Source organism: Lucilia sericata, unplaced genomic scaffold, assembly GCF_015586225.1.
Source record: "Lucilia sericata isolate MDLA Ls3-8-SP2 unplaced genomic scaffold, ASM1558622v1 Contig000820F_arrow, whole genome shotgun sequence".
Lineage (NCBI taxonomy): Eukaryota > Metazoa > Arthropoda > Insecta > Diptera > Calliphoridae > Lucilia > Lucilia sericata.
This window is the reverse complement of record NW_023994812.1, coordinates 35,690-52,908: the sequence shown is the minus strand read 5'-3', so window position 1 is coordinate 52,908 and position 17,219 is coordinate 35,690. Positions and strand designations below refer to the sequence as shown.

The 17,219-nt window shown below is 29.1% G+C and overlaps 1 protein-coding gene across 1 annotated transcript; it reads left to right on the top strand.

The window, feature by feature from the left end:
• The first annotated feature begins 1,452 nt into the window (after positions 1 to 1,452).
• On the top strand, positions 1,453 to 5,156 carry LOC119608314 (DEAD-box ATP-dependent RNA helicase 24-like). Its single transcript, XM_037962686.1, has 4 exons — positions 1,453 to 1,765; positions 1,837 to 3,533; positions 3,753 to 4,211; positions 4,272 to 5,156. The coding sequence occupies exons 1-4, from the start codon at positions 1,576 to 1,578 to the stop codon at positions 4,953 to 4,955; spliced, it is 3,030 nt and encodes a 1,009-aa protein (XP_037818614.1). The 5' UTR covers positions 1,453 to 1,575; the 3' UTR covers positions 4,956 to 5,156.
• The last annotated feature ends 12,063 nt before the right edge of the window (positions 5,157 to 17,219 follow it).

Sequence of the window (17,219 nt, the reverse complement as noted above, 5' to 3'; positions counted from 1 at the left end):
AAATTATGAGGATCGGTCCGCCAATATAACTCTCTTACAGAAAATCTGTTTATAGCTAATACATCATTCCAAAAGTTATCATTATGATAGAATTATGGTAGAATTAGAAACAATACTTTAAATTATAGAGAACTTTGTCCATAATTGATCCAATTCCACATTTAAGCCCCTAATCCGAAAATCACGGTGACGTTCTTATTAATCTAATGATCAAAGTCCATGTATATATATATATATATATATATATATATATATATATATATATATATATATATGACCACTTCCAAAATTTGCTTTTTTACGACATATGATTTACCGAATATAACTCTTACTTCTTACTTATTTTAATCATAAATTACCGCTAAAATAGGAACAGTCTGCCTTTAGAGTTGCGAGTTTTCATACACTCTAAGAATGTTTTCAAAGTGAAACTTTTGGAATATTTTTCAATCTCTTTGTGATCCCTTTAAATGATGTTGTTCTGGAAGAACTTTAACATCCATGTAAACATTTTGGGTAATAAATTGGGGGACTACCAATGAGGGGAGCGGAACCTCCCATATGAATTAAATACAAAAATTCGTTTATCTGGGAAACTAATAGAACTAAATTCTTAAAATTTTGCACGAAGAACTTTAATATTCATCTGAACATTTTGGAGAAAAAAGGGCGGACTTTCATCTGGGGGGCTTGAATTAAATAGAAAAATTCGTATATCTGAGAAACTATTAGAGCTAGAATCTTCAAATTTTACTGAAGAGCATTTAGAGAATAACGGGCGGACTTTCAATGGGAGGCTTGGCACTTCCCATATGAATTTAATACAAAATTTTATATATCTGGGAATCTATTAGATTATTAAACTTTTTCATAGATTAAATTAAAATCTTAATTAACGTTCGGAATAATTGGCGAAATTGCAATAATTTGCGTGGAATCTCCCATATGTAACAAATTGTATATCTGGAAAACCAATGTAGTTAGAATCATCAAAATCGTTAAGTGGGTTTCTTATTTATATTGCTTTTAGGGTAGCACAGCACACTGGGTATAGCTAGTAAATAAACAAATAAAAAATCGTTGTTTTTACGTTATTGATCATTTTCTTAATGCAAAATTTTTTAGAAACTGATTTTCTGAAAATTTTTTTATATGGAGGATAGGGTTAAATATCGGTAGATCCTAGTAAAACTTGGAGAAAGGATTTGTTTTTAATTTTTACGAATTTTTTATTCATCCCTGCATAATTTCTCACACAACTTTTGAGCTTGCTCTGTTTTGTTGTTATAAACAATATATTTGCTTCCAAAATCCCACTTTCTGATCTCTCGGATTCCGTTTTTATTTAAAATCGTAGAAAAATTAAAAACTAAACGTAGTTGAAAACTTAGCCGGCTTACAGTCGATTTTAAGCCGCCGCCGACATATTTAGTGTTAGTCGCCGCTGCCGTTAATATTTGTCGGCGCAGGGCTCTGGTCGGCGTGCTAAAAAAAAGAGGTAAACAAAAAGATTTGCGGAAAATTGTTAAAATTTTAAAGAAAATTTAATACTAATTTAAAAATAAAAAGTAAAAAATGGAAACAAAAGGCGTCGCCCATAAGTTAGATGCCAAAGAACGAACTGACGATGTGCGTCTTAAAGAATTAGCGCCTTTCAGTAAAATGTTGCTTTCCGAACCAGTGCGTAAGGGTTTACATGCAGCCGGCTTTATGTATCCCACGGTAATACAGGCCACTGCCATACCAGTGGGTAAATCGGGAATGGGTAAATAAAACAACTATATAGGTATTCAAGAATTGAAATAGTGTATTTCCTTATTTTCTTTAACTTTCCAGATCTTTTGGTTCAATCTAAATCGGGCACTGGAAAAACTTTAATTTTTTCCACCATCGTGCTGGAATTCTATCGCAGTGACTTGCGGGAACCTCAATCGCTGATTGTGGCTCCCACTCGTGAAATTGCCGTGCAAATTGAAGAAATTCTTAATGAAATTGGTAAATATTGTGCGGGGTTCCGTGCCGTTTGTGTAATTGGTGGTATGGATGTGGCCGAAGATCGTAAACGTTTGCAGGTTGCCAAATGTGTGGTCGGTACTCCCGGCAGAATTTTACATTTAATACAAAATGAGGTATTAAATACTTCGCAAATATCGCTGTTGGTCTTGGATGAGGCTGATAAAATGTATACACAAACTTTTCGCCAAGATTTACAGAGAATACGCAAAGCTTTGCCGAATCGCAAACAGACCATAGCCTGCAGCGCCACATTTGTGGATAATTTAGATAAGGAATTAGCTAAAATTATGAAAAATCCTTTGTTGATATCGACCGAGGAGCGCGCTACTCTCTTGGTGGGAATTAAACAATTTGTGTATGAATTACCCGAACAGAAAACTAGTATTCTGGAAATGCAGTTGAAACTGGAGGCCTTAAGACACTTATTTGGCAGAATAGCTTTTAAACAGTGCTTAATATTTGCGGGATCTCAGTCACGTGCTGATTCGTATCGCAATTATTTAGAAAAGGATGGTTGGCCTTGTGAATTAATATCAGGGGCTCAGGATCAAAAGACACGTTTGGAAAATTTCCGTAAATTTCGTGAATTCAAAACGCGCATACTTATGGCCACCGACTTAATGGCTCGAGGTGTGGATTCGGAACATGTAAATTTGGTTATTAATCTTGAGCTACCGCAAGATGTGGTGACTTATCTTCATAGAATAGGTCGAGCAGGACGTTTTGGTTCTCATGGTCTAGCCATAAGTTTTGTGTCCTCGGAAAAAGATCATAAAACATTTAAAAAACTTATAACAGAAGTTGGCACCGGCATGAAGGTATTCAAATTTCCTTCAAAAGACCAAACCGAAAAAGAACCAAGAGATCTATGGAATTTTGGAGAATTTGCAGAAGATGCCAAATACTTTGGTGTCTATCAAAGTGATATGCAGAAACTATTGGCTCCTTTGGCCTCACAAGATAATATAACACTTTCATCCTCTTTATCTGATAATAAGGAAAACCTTACAAATAATATTTCCTCCCAGCAACAATCGTCGATTGACACCAATACTTTTCTAGTCAATTCTAAAGATAGTGCTTTACTAGTACCCAACTTGTCTAGTGAACATTTTATTGCTCAAAAAATCGCCATAAGTCCTACTTCAAATAATGAGGCTCTACTCAATGACTTGCCGCCCTTAGGCACTCCACCACCACCGCCAAATCCTTCGGAAAATCTTAATACAGCTGGTGAATCTCATAATAGTTCTTCACATCATTTATTAACTTCGAATACAATTGATGATGCTAGTAGCATTGCGGCCGATAGTTTGCGCAGTAGCCAACAGGATATTTCTCGTTATCAATCGGTTTTAATGCAGAAATCGGCTATACCTACTTTAGTAGAGTTTTTGGTCGATCGTCATTCTTCACAGGATTCACAGACAAAGGAAAATGGTGAACCATGTACGAAAATTGATCTGTTTGATGCCTATACCAAGGAGGTTTTAAATAATAATGAATCTTTGACTGAGGTAAGTTGTATAAACAAAATTTTATAAGTTTTTTCCATATTAAAAGATTCCTTGATCTTTAGAATTAAGTAATTATATATTATGTTCTCAATAAATTTTGGTCTACATTATTTTCTAACTAAATATAAAATAAGATCGGAGTTTTGCATTACAAATTATATGCTTTTTGTTTCTAGTCAGACTCCTGTTAAACCTATTTCTTTTGCTACTTTTTTCCAGCCTGTTATAACCTCCGATGAACCCTTGTTATCCTCTAATAAATTAGCTCAATTGAAATCTTTACTTATCGATAAACCCGAAGAAAAATCACCCATCAATGAAGTACAAGATTTGTATTCCGATTTTGCCAATTTTCAAGAAGATGACATTTCGACTTCTGTCTCCGAAGATATTGATAAACAAACTTTTATACTATCGGTAGCTACACCTTCAGTGCAACAGGATTCATTTTCAGAATTACAAAATAATTCTTCAGATTTATATCCAGCTACAGATGAAACAAACATAAGCACCGAAACACCAAGAGGTGAAAAGGAACACAAACATTTTCCCTCACCGGCACACAATCAAATGCCGGAATTTATGCCAGATATTTTGTCGGGACAAATGCAAAAAAATAAACCACAACAGCAGCATCAAAAGTTACAGCAAAAGTTATCCATTAATAAAACAGCTCAAGTAAGTTATTGTAAACTATGTACAGTTCTTAAGCTGTAATCATTGTAATATATTTTTCAGATTGAAATTCCACCTTATCAATCTCCACCTAATTCCGTGTCACCTTTAGTAAATGCTTTGGAAAATAATGAAAATAATTCAACACCTTCTACTGAAAGATCTTCATCGGATACTGCTGCTTCGCCACAAGAAGAAGTTTTAGATAATTCTGGCTCTGATGTAGAACGTAGTGGTAATACAAGTGGTTTTGATGAAAAAACCTCAACTTCTGGTTCCTCGGGTATAGAATCCTCTGAGCATAATAATGCCACAGTAGGACCTCAACAAATTCCCTTGTACTATACATCCAGTGAAGATGATTCATATGAAAGTGATGACGAAGAGGAGGAAGAAGAAGAAGAGGAAGAGGAAGAAGACGATGATGATGAAAGTGAACATTATTTTAATACAGATGAAGAAGCTGCGGAAGAGGATGATGACGATGACGAGGATAATTTAGTTGAATGTTTTGACAATACCATGGCCACAAATTTCCCTCTAAACCATACTAGAACTACCACCACCCGTAATCACAGCAGCAACTCATCTAATACTTTAACAAATGCTACACCAGATTCTCTTAATTTAGCCTATCAATCGGCTTATTCCCGCTGGGTGGATTTATATTGGAATCAAATGACTTTGGTACAAGATTATGTTAAATTTTTCCAATTTACTAGACAACAACAGCAACAAAATGAATAGACATAAATTCCAATTAATTTAATTGTTGTCTAAAGGACATTCGAATTTTCTTGTTAATTTTTATATTTTGTTTTTAAGGAATCTGGTATTTCTTTATTATTTTTCTATGAAAATCTATAGATTTGAATTTAATTTTAAGACTACCTTAACTGAATTAAAGCATATAAATAAAAGTATTATATATAGTGGATATAGAAAGAATTTAAAGCGATTTTATTTTAAAAACAAAAGAGAAAGAGCGGGGGGTTTAACTTATCGCAAACATAACTCTCTATCAAATAATGATTATTGCCACAAAATCTCTTAATATATTTAATTAAATAATTGTTACTTTAACCATGATGATGACTAAATATGAAACACAAAAAAAAAAAAAAAAAAATAATTTTCATGTTCATCTGTCCATATCTATAAAATCAGAAGTTAATCATTGTCATAAGTGTTAAATGAATTAAATATACGTTGTGTTTAAAGTGCTATAAACATTATCATCAGTTGTTCATAATAAATTAATAAATGTTCAAAAGTATTGATGTGTTTTAACAACAACAACAAACATTTTGCAACATCATCATCTTCTTTATAATAATAATTTTCTTTAACACTGAGAAGTTTGTTGTCGATAAAATACCATGAATGCGTGAAATTAATGTGTCTTTGGGCGATTTGTTAAAAAGTTGTTACAAAATTATATGAATTATAAAAAGGAGAGAAAAACAGAGAGACGAGTTACAACATGATAAGTTGTAGACTTTTAAGATTTATTAGATAAATATATTTAATAAATACTATTATTTGTTTATTGGGAAATTAATAATAGAAATTATGGTATTTTTTTATTAATTTCATGATTAATTATAAATTAAAATATAATTGTAGGGGAGATAACTAAAAATAATGTTTTGTTTTAGAGTGTGTGTCTTAAGTCTTTTGTTTTTGAAATGGTGAATGAGTGAAAATTATAGAAAACGTTTTAATATTTTTCAGCGAATTTTCTTTTTATAAAAGACTTCCTTTTCTGTTGAAAATTTTCGATACATTTTTCTTTCTATAGAAATTTTTCGATAAATTTTCTTTTTTATAGAAAATTTTCGATAAATTTTATTTTCTATAGAAAATTGTCAATAAATTTTCCTTTTTTATAAAAAAATTTTCAAAAAAATTTATTTTCTATAGAAAACTTTCGATAAATTTTCTTTTTTATAGAAAATTTTCGATAAATTTTCTTTTTTATAGAAAATTTTCGATAAATTTTCTTTTTTATAGAAAATTTTCGATAAATTTTCTTTTTTATAGAAAATTTTCGATAAATTTTCTTTTTTATAGAAAATTTTCGATAAATTTTCTTTTTTATAGAAAATTTTCGATAAATTTTTTTTTTATAGAAAATTTTCGATAAATTTTCTTTTTTATAGAAAATTTTCGATAAATTTTCTTTTTTATAGAAAATTTTCGATAAATTTTCTTTTTTATAGGAAATTTTCGATAAATTTTCTTTTTTATAGAAAATTTTCGATAAATTTTCTTTTTTATAGAAAATTTTCGATAAATTTAGATTTTTAAAAGAAAATTTTCGTATATTTTCTTTTTTAAAGAAAATTTTCAATAAATTTAGATTTTTTTATATAAAATTGTCGATAAATTTAGTTTTTTATAGAAAATTGCCGATAAATTTTATTTTTTTATAGAAAATTTTCGATAAATTTTCTTTTCTATAGAAAATAAATTTCGATAAATTTTCTTTTTTTTTTAAAGAAAATTTTTGAAAATTTTCTTTTTTAAAGAAAATTTTTGATAAATTTTCTTTTTTAAAAGAAAATTTTTGATAAATTTTCTTTTTTAAAAGAAAGTTTTAGATAAATTTTCTTTTTTAAAAGAAAATTTTCAATAAATTTTCTTCTTTTTAAAAATTTTCAATAAATTTTCTTCTTTAAAGAAAATTTTCAATAAATTTAGTTTTTTTTATAGAAAATTTTGATATTTCTATAGAAAATTTTCGATAAATTTTCTTTTTTAAAAGAAAATTTTCAATAAATTTTCTTCTTTTTAAAAATGTTCAATAAATTTTCTTTTTTAAAAGAAAAATTTCAATAAATTTAGTTTTTTATATAAAATTTTCGATAAATTTTTGATAAATTTTCTTTTTAAAAGAAAATTTTTGATAAATTTTCTTTTTTAAAAGAAAATTTTTGATAAATTTTCTTTTTTAAAAGAAAATTTTTGATAAATTTTCTTTTTTAAATTTTGTTTCTTTATAGAAAATTTTGATATTTCTATAGAAAATTTTAAATAAATTTTCTTTTCCATAGAAAATTTTCGATAAATTTTTTTTCTTTGGAAAATTTTTGACAAATTGTCTTTTCTATAGAAAACTTTCTATAAATATTCTTTTTTATAAAAAATTTTTTACAAATTTTCTTTTTTATAGAAAAATTTCGATTATTTTTTTTTATTGATAAGTTTTCTTTTTTATGGAAAATTTTCGATAAGTTTACTTTTTTATAGAAAATTTTCAATAAGTTTTCTTTTTTATAGAAAATTGTCGATAAATTTTGTTTTTTTAAAACAAAATTTTCGTAAATTTTCTTTTTTAAAATAAAATTTTCAATAAATTTAGTTTTTTTATAGAAAATTGTCGATAAATTTTATTTTTTTACAGATAATTTTCGATAAATTTTCTTTTCTATAGAAAATTTTTATAAATTTTCTTTTCCATAGAAAATTTTCTTTTCTATAAAAAATTTTTTAAAAATTTTCTTTTTTATAGAAAATTTTCGATGAATTTTCTTTTTAAAAAGAAAATTTTCAATAAATTTTCTTCTTTAAAGAAAATTTTCAATAAGTTTTCTTCTTTAAAGAAAATTTTCAATAAATTTAGTTTTTTTATAGAAAATTTTGATATTTCTATAGAAAATTTTCGATAAATTTTTTTTCTATAGAAAATTTTAAATAAATTTTCTTTTCCATAGAAAATTTTCGATAAATTTTATTTTTTATGGAAAATTTTCGAAAAATTTTTCTTTTCTATAGAAAATTTTTGATAAATTTTTTTTTCTTTAGAAATTTTTTGACAAATTGTATTTTCTATAGAAAACTTTCGATAAATTTTCTTTTTTATAGAAAAATTTCGATGAATTTTCTTTTTTATAGAAAAATTTCGATGAATTTTCTTTTTATAGAAAATTTACAATAAATTTCTTTTTTTTATAAAAAATTTTCAATAAATTTCATTAAATTAATTGAAGAACATTTTATTGAAAAATTTTTTTTATAGAAAATTTATTCTTTTCTATAGAAAATATTATTTTCTTCAATCTATACTTAAATTTAAAAAGATTTTCAATTGTAGCTGTTTTAATATTTAGTTGTTTTAAACAATTTCAATTAAGATATTAACATTCAAAAAGTAATTAAACATTTTTTGAACATTAAATGGTGTAAAAATCTATTTATTTTACTAAAACAACTGATCTGTGATAAAAATGTAGTAATAATTCATACGTTTACTAACCGCATTAAAGTACATTAAAACAAAAACTTAAAAGTAACCAAAGTAATTTTCATATATGTATAACTTAATTAAAATTTTCCTCAGCTTGTTGTTAATTAATTGGGCGTTTCAACTGGTTTCCTTTATATAATTTTATTATTAAAACAAAAATCCTTGTCTACCATTAAAAATTTGTACCGGGTAAGAGTAGTTAGTTTAACTATAAACATAAGTACCTAGTATTATTAAATAAAAAACAACAACAATTTATATTTGTTTTTAAATCATTAAATAACTTTACACCTGCATCATTTTCTCATCCATGGTTTTAGATTTTTTTTTGTTACTCGTTGTTGGGGTTATAACTTCAGAAAGGAAAACATTGAATGGAAAAAAATAAAAAAAAAACTCTTGTACATGACTTTTATTACTTTATATGTACTGTCAGTTGTAGTAGTTGTAGTTGTTTTCTTGCATCTACAACACATAATTATTAGTTTGTTTATGCAGATTTGTTATTCGATAAATTTATGTTTACTTTAACATTAAAGTCACCTTCAAAAATTACACTTGCTAATAAAACTACAACAAATTTTTACTTAAAGAAAAAACAAAATTACACAGCAAATAATATTTTATTAGTCATTTAGTTTTTCGCTGATTTAATTAATGTTTAAATTTGCTTTCAAATGGATATATATGTACAATATATTTATTCAAAAGTTTCTTAGAATTCTCAGTTAGTTAAAAATATATACGCTTGATTAAAATGTACATTAATTTAATTGATCAAAAGTTTTATCAAAATATTAATGTTATGGTTTGCAATCAATTAAGTCGTTACTGCATTCAATTACAAACTTTGTTCTAGTGTTGTTATAATTTAATTCAGATTTAATCGCCCTTTTGTTTGATTCAATTATTTCTTTATTTGAAACTAATTCCCTTGTAGTTTTTTTCTTTGTGTACATAAAGTCGAAACAGAATTTTAGCCACAAGACTTATGTGTTTGGGACTACAAGTATTTAGCAACTGCTTTAACTATACAGTCTAAATAAATATTAGTCTTATTCATGCAAATAATAGTAGTGATTCTACACATGGAATTTTCTAACACAATACTTTTGTATTTGAAAAAAAACAAAAAAAAAAAAAAATTGAAAAAAAAAAAATGTTAGAGATTTGCATGTTGCTTTGAATTGTTTTTGGTGGTGTTTTGTTGATGCGCTGTGCAAAATTTGGCCCTAAACTAGACTATAGACTAGACTATAGACTAGACTATAGACTAGACTATAGACTAGACTATAGACTAGACTATAGACTAGACTATAGACTAGACTATAGACTAGACTATAGACTAGACTATAGACTAGACTATAGACTAGACTATAGACTAGACTATAGACTAGACTATAGACTAGACTATAGACTAGACTATAGACTAGACTATAGACTAGACTATAGACTAGACTATAGACTAGACTATAGACTAGACTATAGACTAGACTATAGACTAGACTATAGACTAGACTATAGACTAGACTATAGACTAGATATAGCTATAGACTAGACTATAGACTAGACTATAGACTAGACTATAGACTAGACTATAGACTAGACTATAGACTAGACTATAGACTAGACTATAGACTAGACTATAGACTAGACTATAGACTAGACTATAGACTAGACTATAGACTAGACTATAGACTAGATTACAGACTAGACTATAGACTAGACTATAGACTAGACTATAGACTAGACTATAGACTAGACTATAGACTAGACTATAGACTAGACTATAGACTAGACTATAGACTAGACTATAGACTAGACTATAGACTAGACTATAGACTAGACTATAGACTAGACTATAGACTAGACTATAGACTAGACTATAGACTAGACTATAGACTAGACTATAGACTAGACTATAGACTAGACTATAGACTAGACTATAGACTAGACTATAGACTAGACTATATACTAGACTATAGACTAGACTATAGACTAGACTATAGACTAGACTATAGACTAGACTATAGACTAGACTATAGACTAAGACTATAGACTAGCTATAGACTAGACTATAGACTAGACCTATAGACTAGACTATAGACTAGACTATAGACTAGACTAGACTATAGACTAGACTATAGACTAGACTATAGACTAGACTATAGACTAGACTATAGACTAGACTATAGACTAGACTATAGACTAGACTATAGACTAGACTATAGACTAGACTATAGACTAGACTATAGACTAGACTATAGACTAGACTATAGACTAGACTATAGACTAGACTATAGACTAGACTATAGACTAGACTATAGACTAGACTATAGACTAGACTATAGACTAGACTATAGACTAGACTATAGACTAGACTATAGACTAGACTATAGACTAGACTATAGACTAGACATAGACTAGACTATAGACTAGACTATAGACTAGACTATAGACTAGACTATAGACTAGACTATAGATTAGACTATAGACTAGACTATAGACTAGACTACAGACTAGATTAAAGACTAGACTACAGACTAGACTATAGACTAGACTATAGACTAGACTATAGACTAGACTATAGACTAGACTATAGACTAGACTATAGACTAGACTATAGACTAGACTATAGACTAGACTATAGACTAGACTATAGACTAGACTATAGACTAGACTATAGACTAGACTATAGACTAGACTATAGACTGGACTATAGACTAGACTATAGACTAGACTATAGACTAGACTATAGACTAGACTATAGACTAGACTATAGACTGGACTATAGACTAGACTATAGACTAGACTATAGACTAGACTATAGACTAGACTATAGACTAGACTTTGGTCAAGACTTTGGTCAAGACTATATATTAGACTATTTGCTACTAGTCGGTTTGTTCTTTTCTGCACCTTTAGCCGAGATTGATTTTCTCACGCTCCTTATTGGATTTGGAACACGAGTGTAATACACGCGATTTGTTTAACATGCAGTAAACGTAACAAAAGATTTTTCTTTAGCCGTTAGCTTAAGACAATAAAAAATACACAACAAAACAAAATGAAAAAAAAAACTAAATACTAATCGAATCATACGAACGCGTTCACCGTTCTGACTCAAAACAATGACCCATTGAACAAAAATACTATATAGTATTCGTATACGATTATAGACATCTCAACATAATTTTACAAAGTATTCGTAGGTATTCTTCTTCCAAAGATAATGAAAAAGACATACATACATATATGTATGCACTAGTACATACATAGTTCTATTATCATATAAATGTTTTTGCTTGCAAATAAATCCTATACACGATTTAAATATTTAGTTGAGCTACTTCAAAAGAACAAATATATTAACTTTTAGGTTCCTTTTTTTTTCCTGAAGACTATAGACTAGACCCACGACAACACTATGTACTAGTCTACAGTCTGTTCTATAGAAAATACTATGGTGAATCCTACTGCTTATAGTTAATACTATAGACAAGCCTAGGACTACAGACTAGACAATAGATAAGACAGCAGATGCAACTATCGACTATACCGTAGACTAAACTGTAGATAAGACTTTAGTCAAGACTGTAGATAAGGTTACAGATCAATCCATAGATAGTACTATGAAACAGACTTAAGGCGAGGCTATAAATCACACTATAGTCAAGAGGGTAGATCAGACTAGTTATAGATCCGACTATAGTAAGAATAAATCTATTGGCGAGACTGTATTTCCATATACAGATTACAGACTAGACTATAGTCAAAACTATAGTCTAGACTATAGTCTAGAATACTTAGTTAGAAAGTTCGAAAATAATAATAATATTTGATGGTGTAGTGTTTTATATAGTCGATCTTGATTCATTATGCCTTTTTTCTTACCTTTTGTAGCAATTTTAGGCTGTTGCAGTATTTATAGGAATGTTATCCAACTCCATGGGGTAGAGTATGTATTTGCAAATTACTACATACTGGTGGTTTTGCTTGTCTTTGTCGTTCGCTACCATGTGTGTGTGGATGACTTTTGGGCTGAACTTTGCTGACTTTAAGCGGCTTTTTGACTTAAAGTGGCGCATCGTCGTATAAAACGGAATAAATAGAGAAAAACTATTAAATATTATGTATCTTCCAGCAAAGAGCTTAGACTAGAGAATTCGTTGAGTAGCCTGCAAAAACAGCACCCGTTTGGTACAAAACTGGCACGTACATTTATTTGTGCAATTGTTGAACGTTTTTACGTTCGTTTTTGTTCATTTAAAAAGGACTTTTAGTATCTATACGTTGACAGAGTTCTGAATTAAAATACTCTTAAAATAATGTCAAAAAGTACCTTATTGAACAAATTACTATAAAGCGACTCTGGTAACAAAATACATTAAGTACCATATGTAATAGCTTCCTCTGCTACCAAAAGTACTCAAACCTAAACCACAACTTGGAATTTAACTATGACTATGGCTTGTAAATGTGGTAGTTTTAATACCCTTGTGAACCGTAACTGTGATTTTTTTCTGTTTTTTTATTTTTTTTAAATTGCAGTGTGTAGCAGTTCATTCGCTGGTTTTTTCTTAAACTTTTTTTGTTGGTTTTTAAATGCAAAATAAAACAATTTGGCGACAAATATTGCAACTTAATGATTTATTATGCAAATCGTTACTTATAGATTTAAATAACTTAAACGGATTGTTTAGCAGTTATACTTAGTTAGAGTAATATGCTCAAAAAGCACATACATATGTACATACATACATTGCACACATGCAGCCAGTTGCATTGTCTTTGGCTTTAGGTAAGATTTAATGGAAACGTTTTGGAATTTCAAATATTGAGTTATTACATTTAAGAAGCAATTACTAGTTACCAATTCGAAACATGTAACAATCGTGTTTTAACAAAACCAAAAACCCATAAAACATATCAAGAATTAATTAGTGTATTGATTACATGCATATTCCACCATTAAACGAATGGGCATAGAACTACTTACTTACAGAATATTTTAATTTATTTATGTTTTATTTCTCAGAAATCTTAATGTCTAGTTAGAAATAAAATCTAGATTTGTTTCGATTTGAAATTTGATAGGTTTTATGTTGGCTCCAAATGCCGCTCCATATGAAATCTATGTGTGTATTGGAGCCAATAGATAAACAATACTAGTTGAACTATTCCCACGAAAAATTAAGCTAACGAAGCACATAGTTTTTATAAAAAAAGTTTAAGGGATAGCGGTTGTTCAAAAACGATTTTTAGAAATAAAAGCTAGTTCTAGTAGTGTAAGGATAATTTTGGGGATTGCAAATACTAATCTGAGATCCCGTCTATTTTGGCAGTTAGAAAGTCTTAAGTGTAGATCATAGACTAGACTAAGGACTATAGTATAGAGTAGATTACAGGCTAGGATATAGACTAGACTATAGACTAGACTGTAGACAAGACTATAGACTAGACTATAGACTAGACTATAAACAAGACTGAAGTATAGACTAGACTATGGCCACGACTAGACCGTAGACTATGTATACTATAACATAGTCTAAACTATAGACTAGACTTTAGACTAGACTTTAGACTAGACTATAGACTAGACTATAGACTAGACTATAGACCAGACTATAGACTAGACTATAGACTAGACTATAGACTAGACTATAGACTAGACTATAGACCAGACTATAGACTAGACTATAGACCAGACTATAGACTAGACTATAGACTAGACTATAGACTAGACTAGACTATAGACTAGACTATAGACTAGACTAGACTATAGACTAGACTATAGACCAGACTATAGACTAGACTATAGACTAGACTATAGACTAGACTATAGACTAGACTATAGACTAGACTATACTAGACTATAGACTAGACTATAGACTAGACTATAGACTAGACTATAGACTAGACTATAGACTAGACTATAGACTAGACTAAGACTAGACTAAGACTAGACTATAGACTAGACTATAGACTAGACTATAGACTAGACTATAGACTAGACTATAGACTAGACTATAGACTAGACTATAGACTAGACTATAGACTAGACTATAGACCTAGACTAGACTAGTCTATAGACTAGTCTATAGACTAGACTATAGACTAGACTATAGACTAGACTATAGACTAGACTATAGACTAGACTATAGACTAGACTATAGACTAGACTATAGACTAGACTATAGACTAGACTATAGACTAGACTATAGACTAGACTATAGACTAGACTATAGACTAGACTAATAGACTACGCTATAGACTAGACTATAGACTAGACTATAGACTAGACTATAGACTAGGACTATAGACTAGACTATAGACTAGACTATAGACTAGACTATAGACTAGACTATAGACTAGACTATAGACTAGACTAGACTAACTATAGACTAGACTATAGACTAGACTATAGACTAGACTATAGACTAGACTATAGACTAGACTATAGACTAGACTATAGACTAGACTATAGACTAGACTATAGACCTAGACTATAGACTAGACTATAGACTAGACTATAGACTAGACTATAGACTAGACTATAGACTAGACTATAGACTAGACTATAGACTAGACTATAGACTAGACTATAGACTAGACTATAGACTAGACTATAGACTAGACTATAGACTAGACTATAGACTAGACTATAGACTAGACTATAGACTAGACTATAGACTAGACTATAGACTAGACTATAGACTAGACTATAGACTAGACTATAGACTAGACTATAGACTAGACTACAGACTAGACTATAGACTAGACTATAGACTAGACTATAGACTAGACTATATACTAGACTATAGACTATATATAGACTAGACTATAGACTAGACTATATACTAGACTATAGACTAGACTATAGACTAGACTATAGACTAGACTATAGACTAGACTATAGACTAGACTATAGTCTAGACTACAGTCTAGACTATAGACTAGACTATAGTCTAGACTATAGACTAGACTATAGACTAGACTATAGACTAGACTATAGACTAGACTATAGTCTAGACTATAGACTAGACTATGGACTAGACTAGACTAGACTATAGACTAGACTATAGACTAGACTATAGACTAGACTATAGACTAGACTATAGACTAGACTATAGACTAGACTATAGACTAGACTATAGACTAGACTATAGACTAGACTATAGACTAGACTATAGACTAGACTATAGACTAGACTATAGACTAGACTATAGACTAGACTATAGACTAGACTATAGACTAGACTATAGACTAGACTATAGACTAGACTATAGACTAGACTATAGACTAGACTATAGACTAGACTATAGACTAGACTATAGACTAGACTATAGACTAGACTATAGACTAGACTATAGACTAGACTATAGACTAGACTATAGACTAGACTATAGACTAGACTATAGACTAGACTATAGACTAGACTATAGACTAGACTATAGACTAGACTATAGACTAGACTATAGACTAGACCAGCGGTTCCCACCGTTTTTTTACTTCGCGGACCCCTTGAGGAATTTATTTAATTTCACGGACCCCCATACATATTTTGATATCTTATTGTTATAAATAACACTGTGATACAAAAGTGAAGAAAAATAAAATGCAGGCGTTCTCATATACCAAATCTATTTCGTTATAGTCCATAGAGTACGAATATATTTTTAGTTTTCCCCTATCACTTCGTTAACTTACTTTTTAAGAGCAAAAGATGCGAAAAAGAGCCATTTTTGAAGTTTTAAATTTGAAAAATCATAAGTTTAGTAGTTTTCATCCGATTTTCAAATCCGATATTTTTTTTTAATGATACAAGTGTCTTTTAATCCAAAAAAAATGTCTGAGTTACGGTCGTTTAAGTAAAAAAACTCACACTTTTTTAAAAAAATTTCATTTTCATCATGCTCTACTTTGACCATGAGGCAGTGAGTTCATCTTTTATTACTTTCCTGAAGAATCACATAAAGGAAGGTTTCTAAAACTTGTTATTTCATAAAAATCTATGAAAAACTGGATGATTTATGCCAATTTTTCTAATAGCATGTTTCTCGAATTTTTGGTTTTCTCCATACAAATTAATTTTTGTATAAAAATGTTTATAAACATTTTTTAAACTTGTTACAAAGAAAACCAGAAACATGAACGTTTTTGTATGGAAGAAATATGCTATATTTTTATAAAACTTAGCACAACTCATAACCTTTTTCATCGATTATCATAAATTGACCATCATTGGAAACCCAACTTAATGTGCCTTTTTTCAAATGTAATAAAAGCTAAAGTTACTGCTTCATGGCCAACGTAGAGCAGTATGAAAATTAAAAATTGTGAAAAAAGTGTGAGTTTTTTTACTTAAATGGCCGTAACCAAGACATTAATCATAAATTTTGGATTTATTTTTTTGGGTTGAAAGACAACACTCGTATCTTTAAATATCCAATTTGAAAATCGGTTGCAAACTACCAAACATATATTTTTTTTTTTAAGTTAAAACTTCAAAAATAGCTCTTTTTCACAACTTTTGCTCTTAAAAAGGAACTAAACGAAGTGATCGGGAAAAATTAAAAATAAATTCCTACTCTATGGACTATAACGAAATGGAATTGGTATATGAGAACCCCTGCATTTTTTTGCTGTATCACTGTGTAATTGTTCGTCCGAAAATTGTCTAAGTCCTGGTCCATAAACCCTATAAAATATTCCCGTACATTGAGAACATTTAGTATTTCGGAGATGTTTTCAATTTCATG

Excerpts from the sequence above, each read along its gene's own strand:
- LOC119608314 (XM_037962686.1), top strand. The coding sequence starts at position 1,576 with ATGGAAACAAAAGGCGTCGCCCATAAGTTAGATGCCAAAGAACGAACT. Across the intron at positions 1,766-1,836 it reads AGTGGGTAAATCGGGAATGG|ATCTTTTGGTTCAATCTAAA; the intron begins GTAAATAAAACA and ends TTAACTTTCCAG. Across the intron at positions 3,534-3,752 it reads ATAATGAATCTTTGACTGAG|CCTGTTATAACCTCCGATGA; the intron begins GTAAGTTGTATA and ends ACTTTTTTCCAG.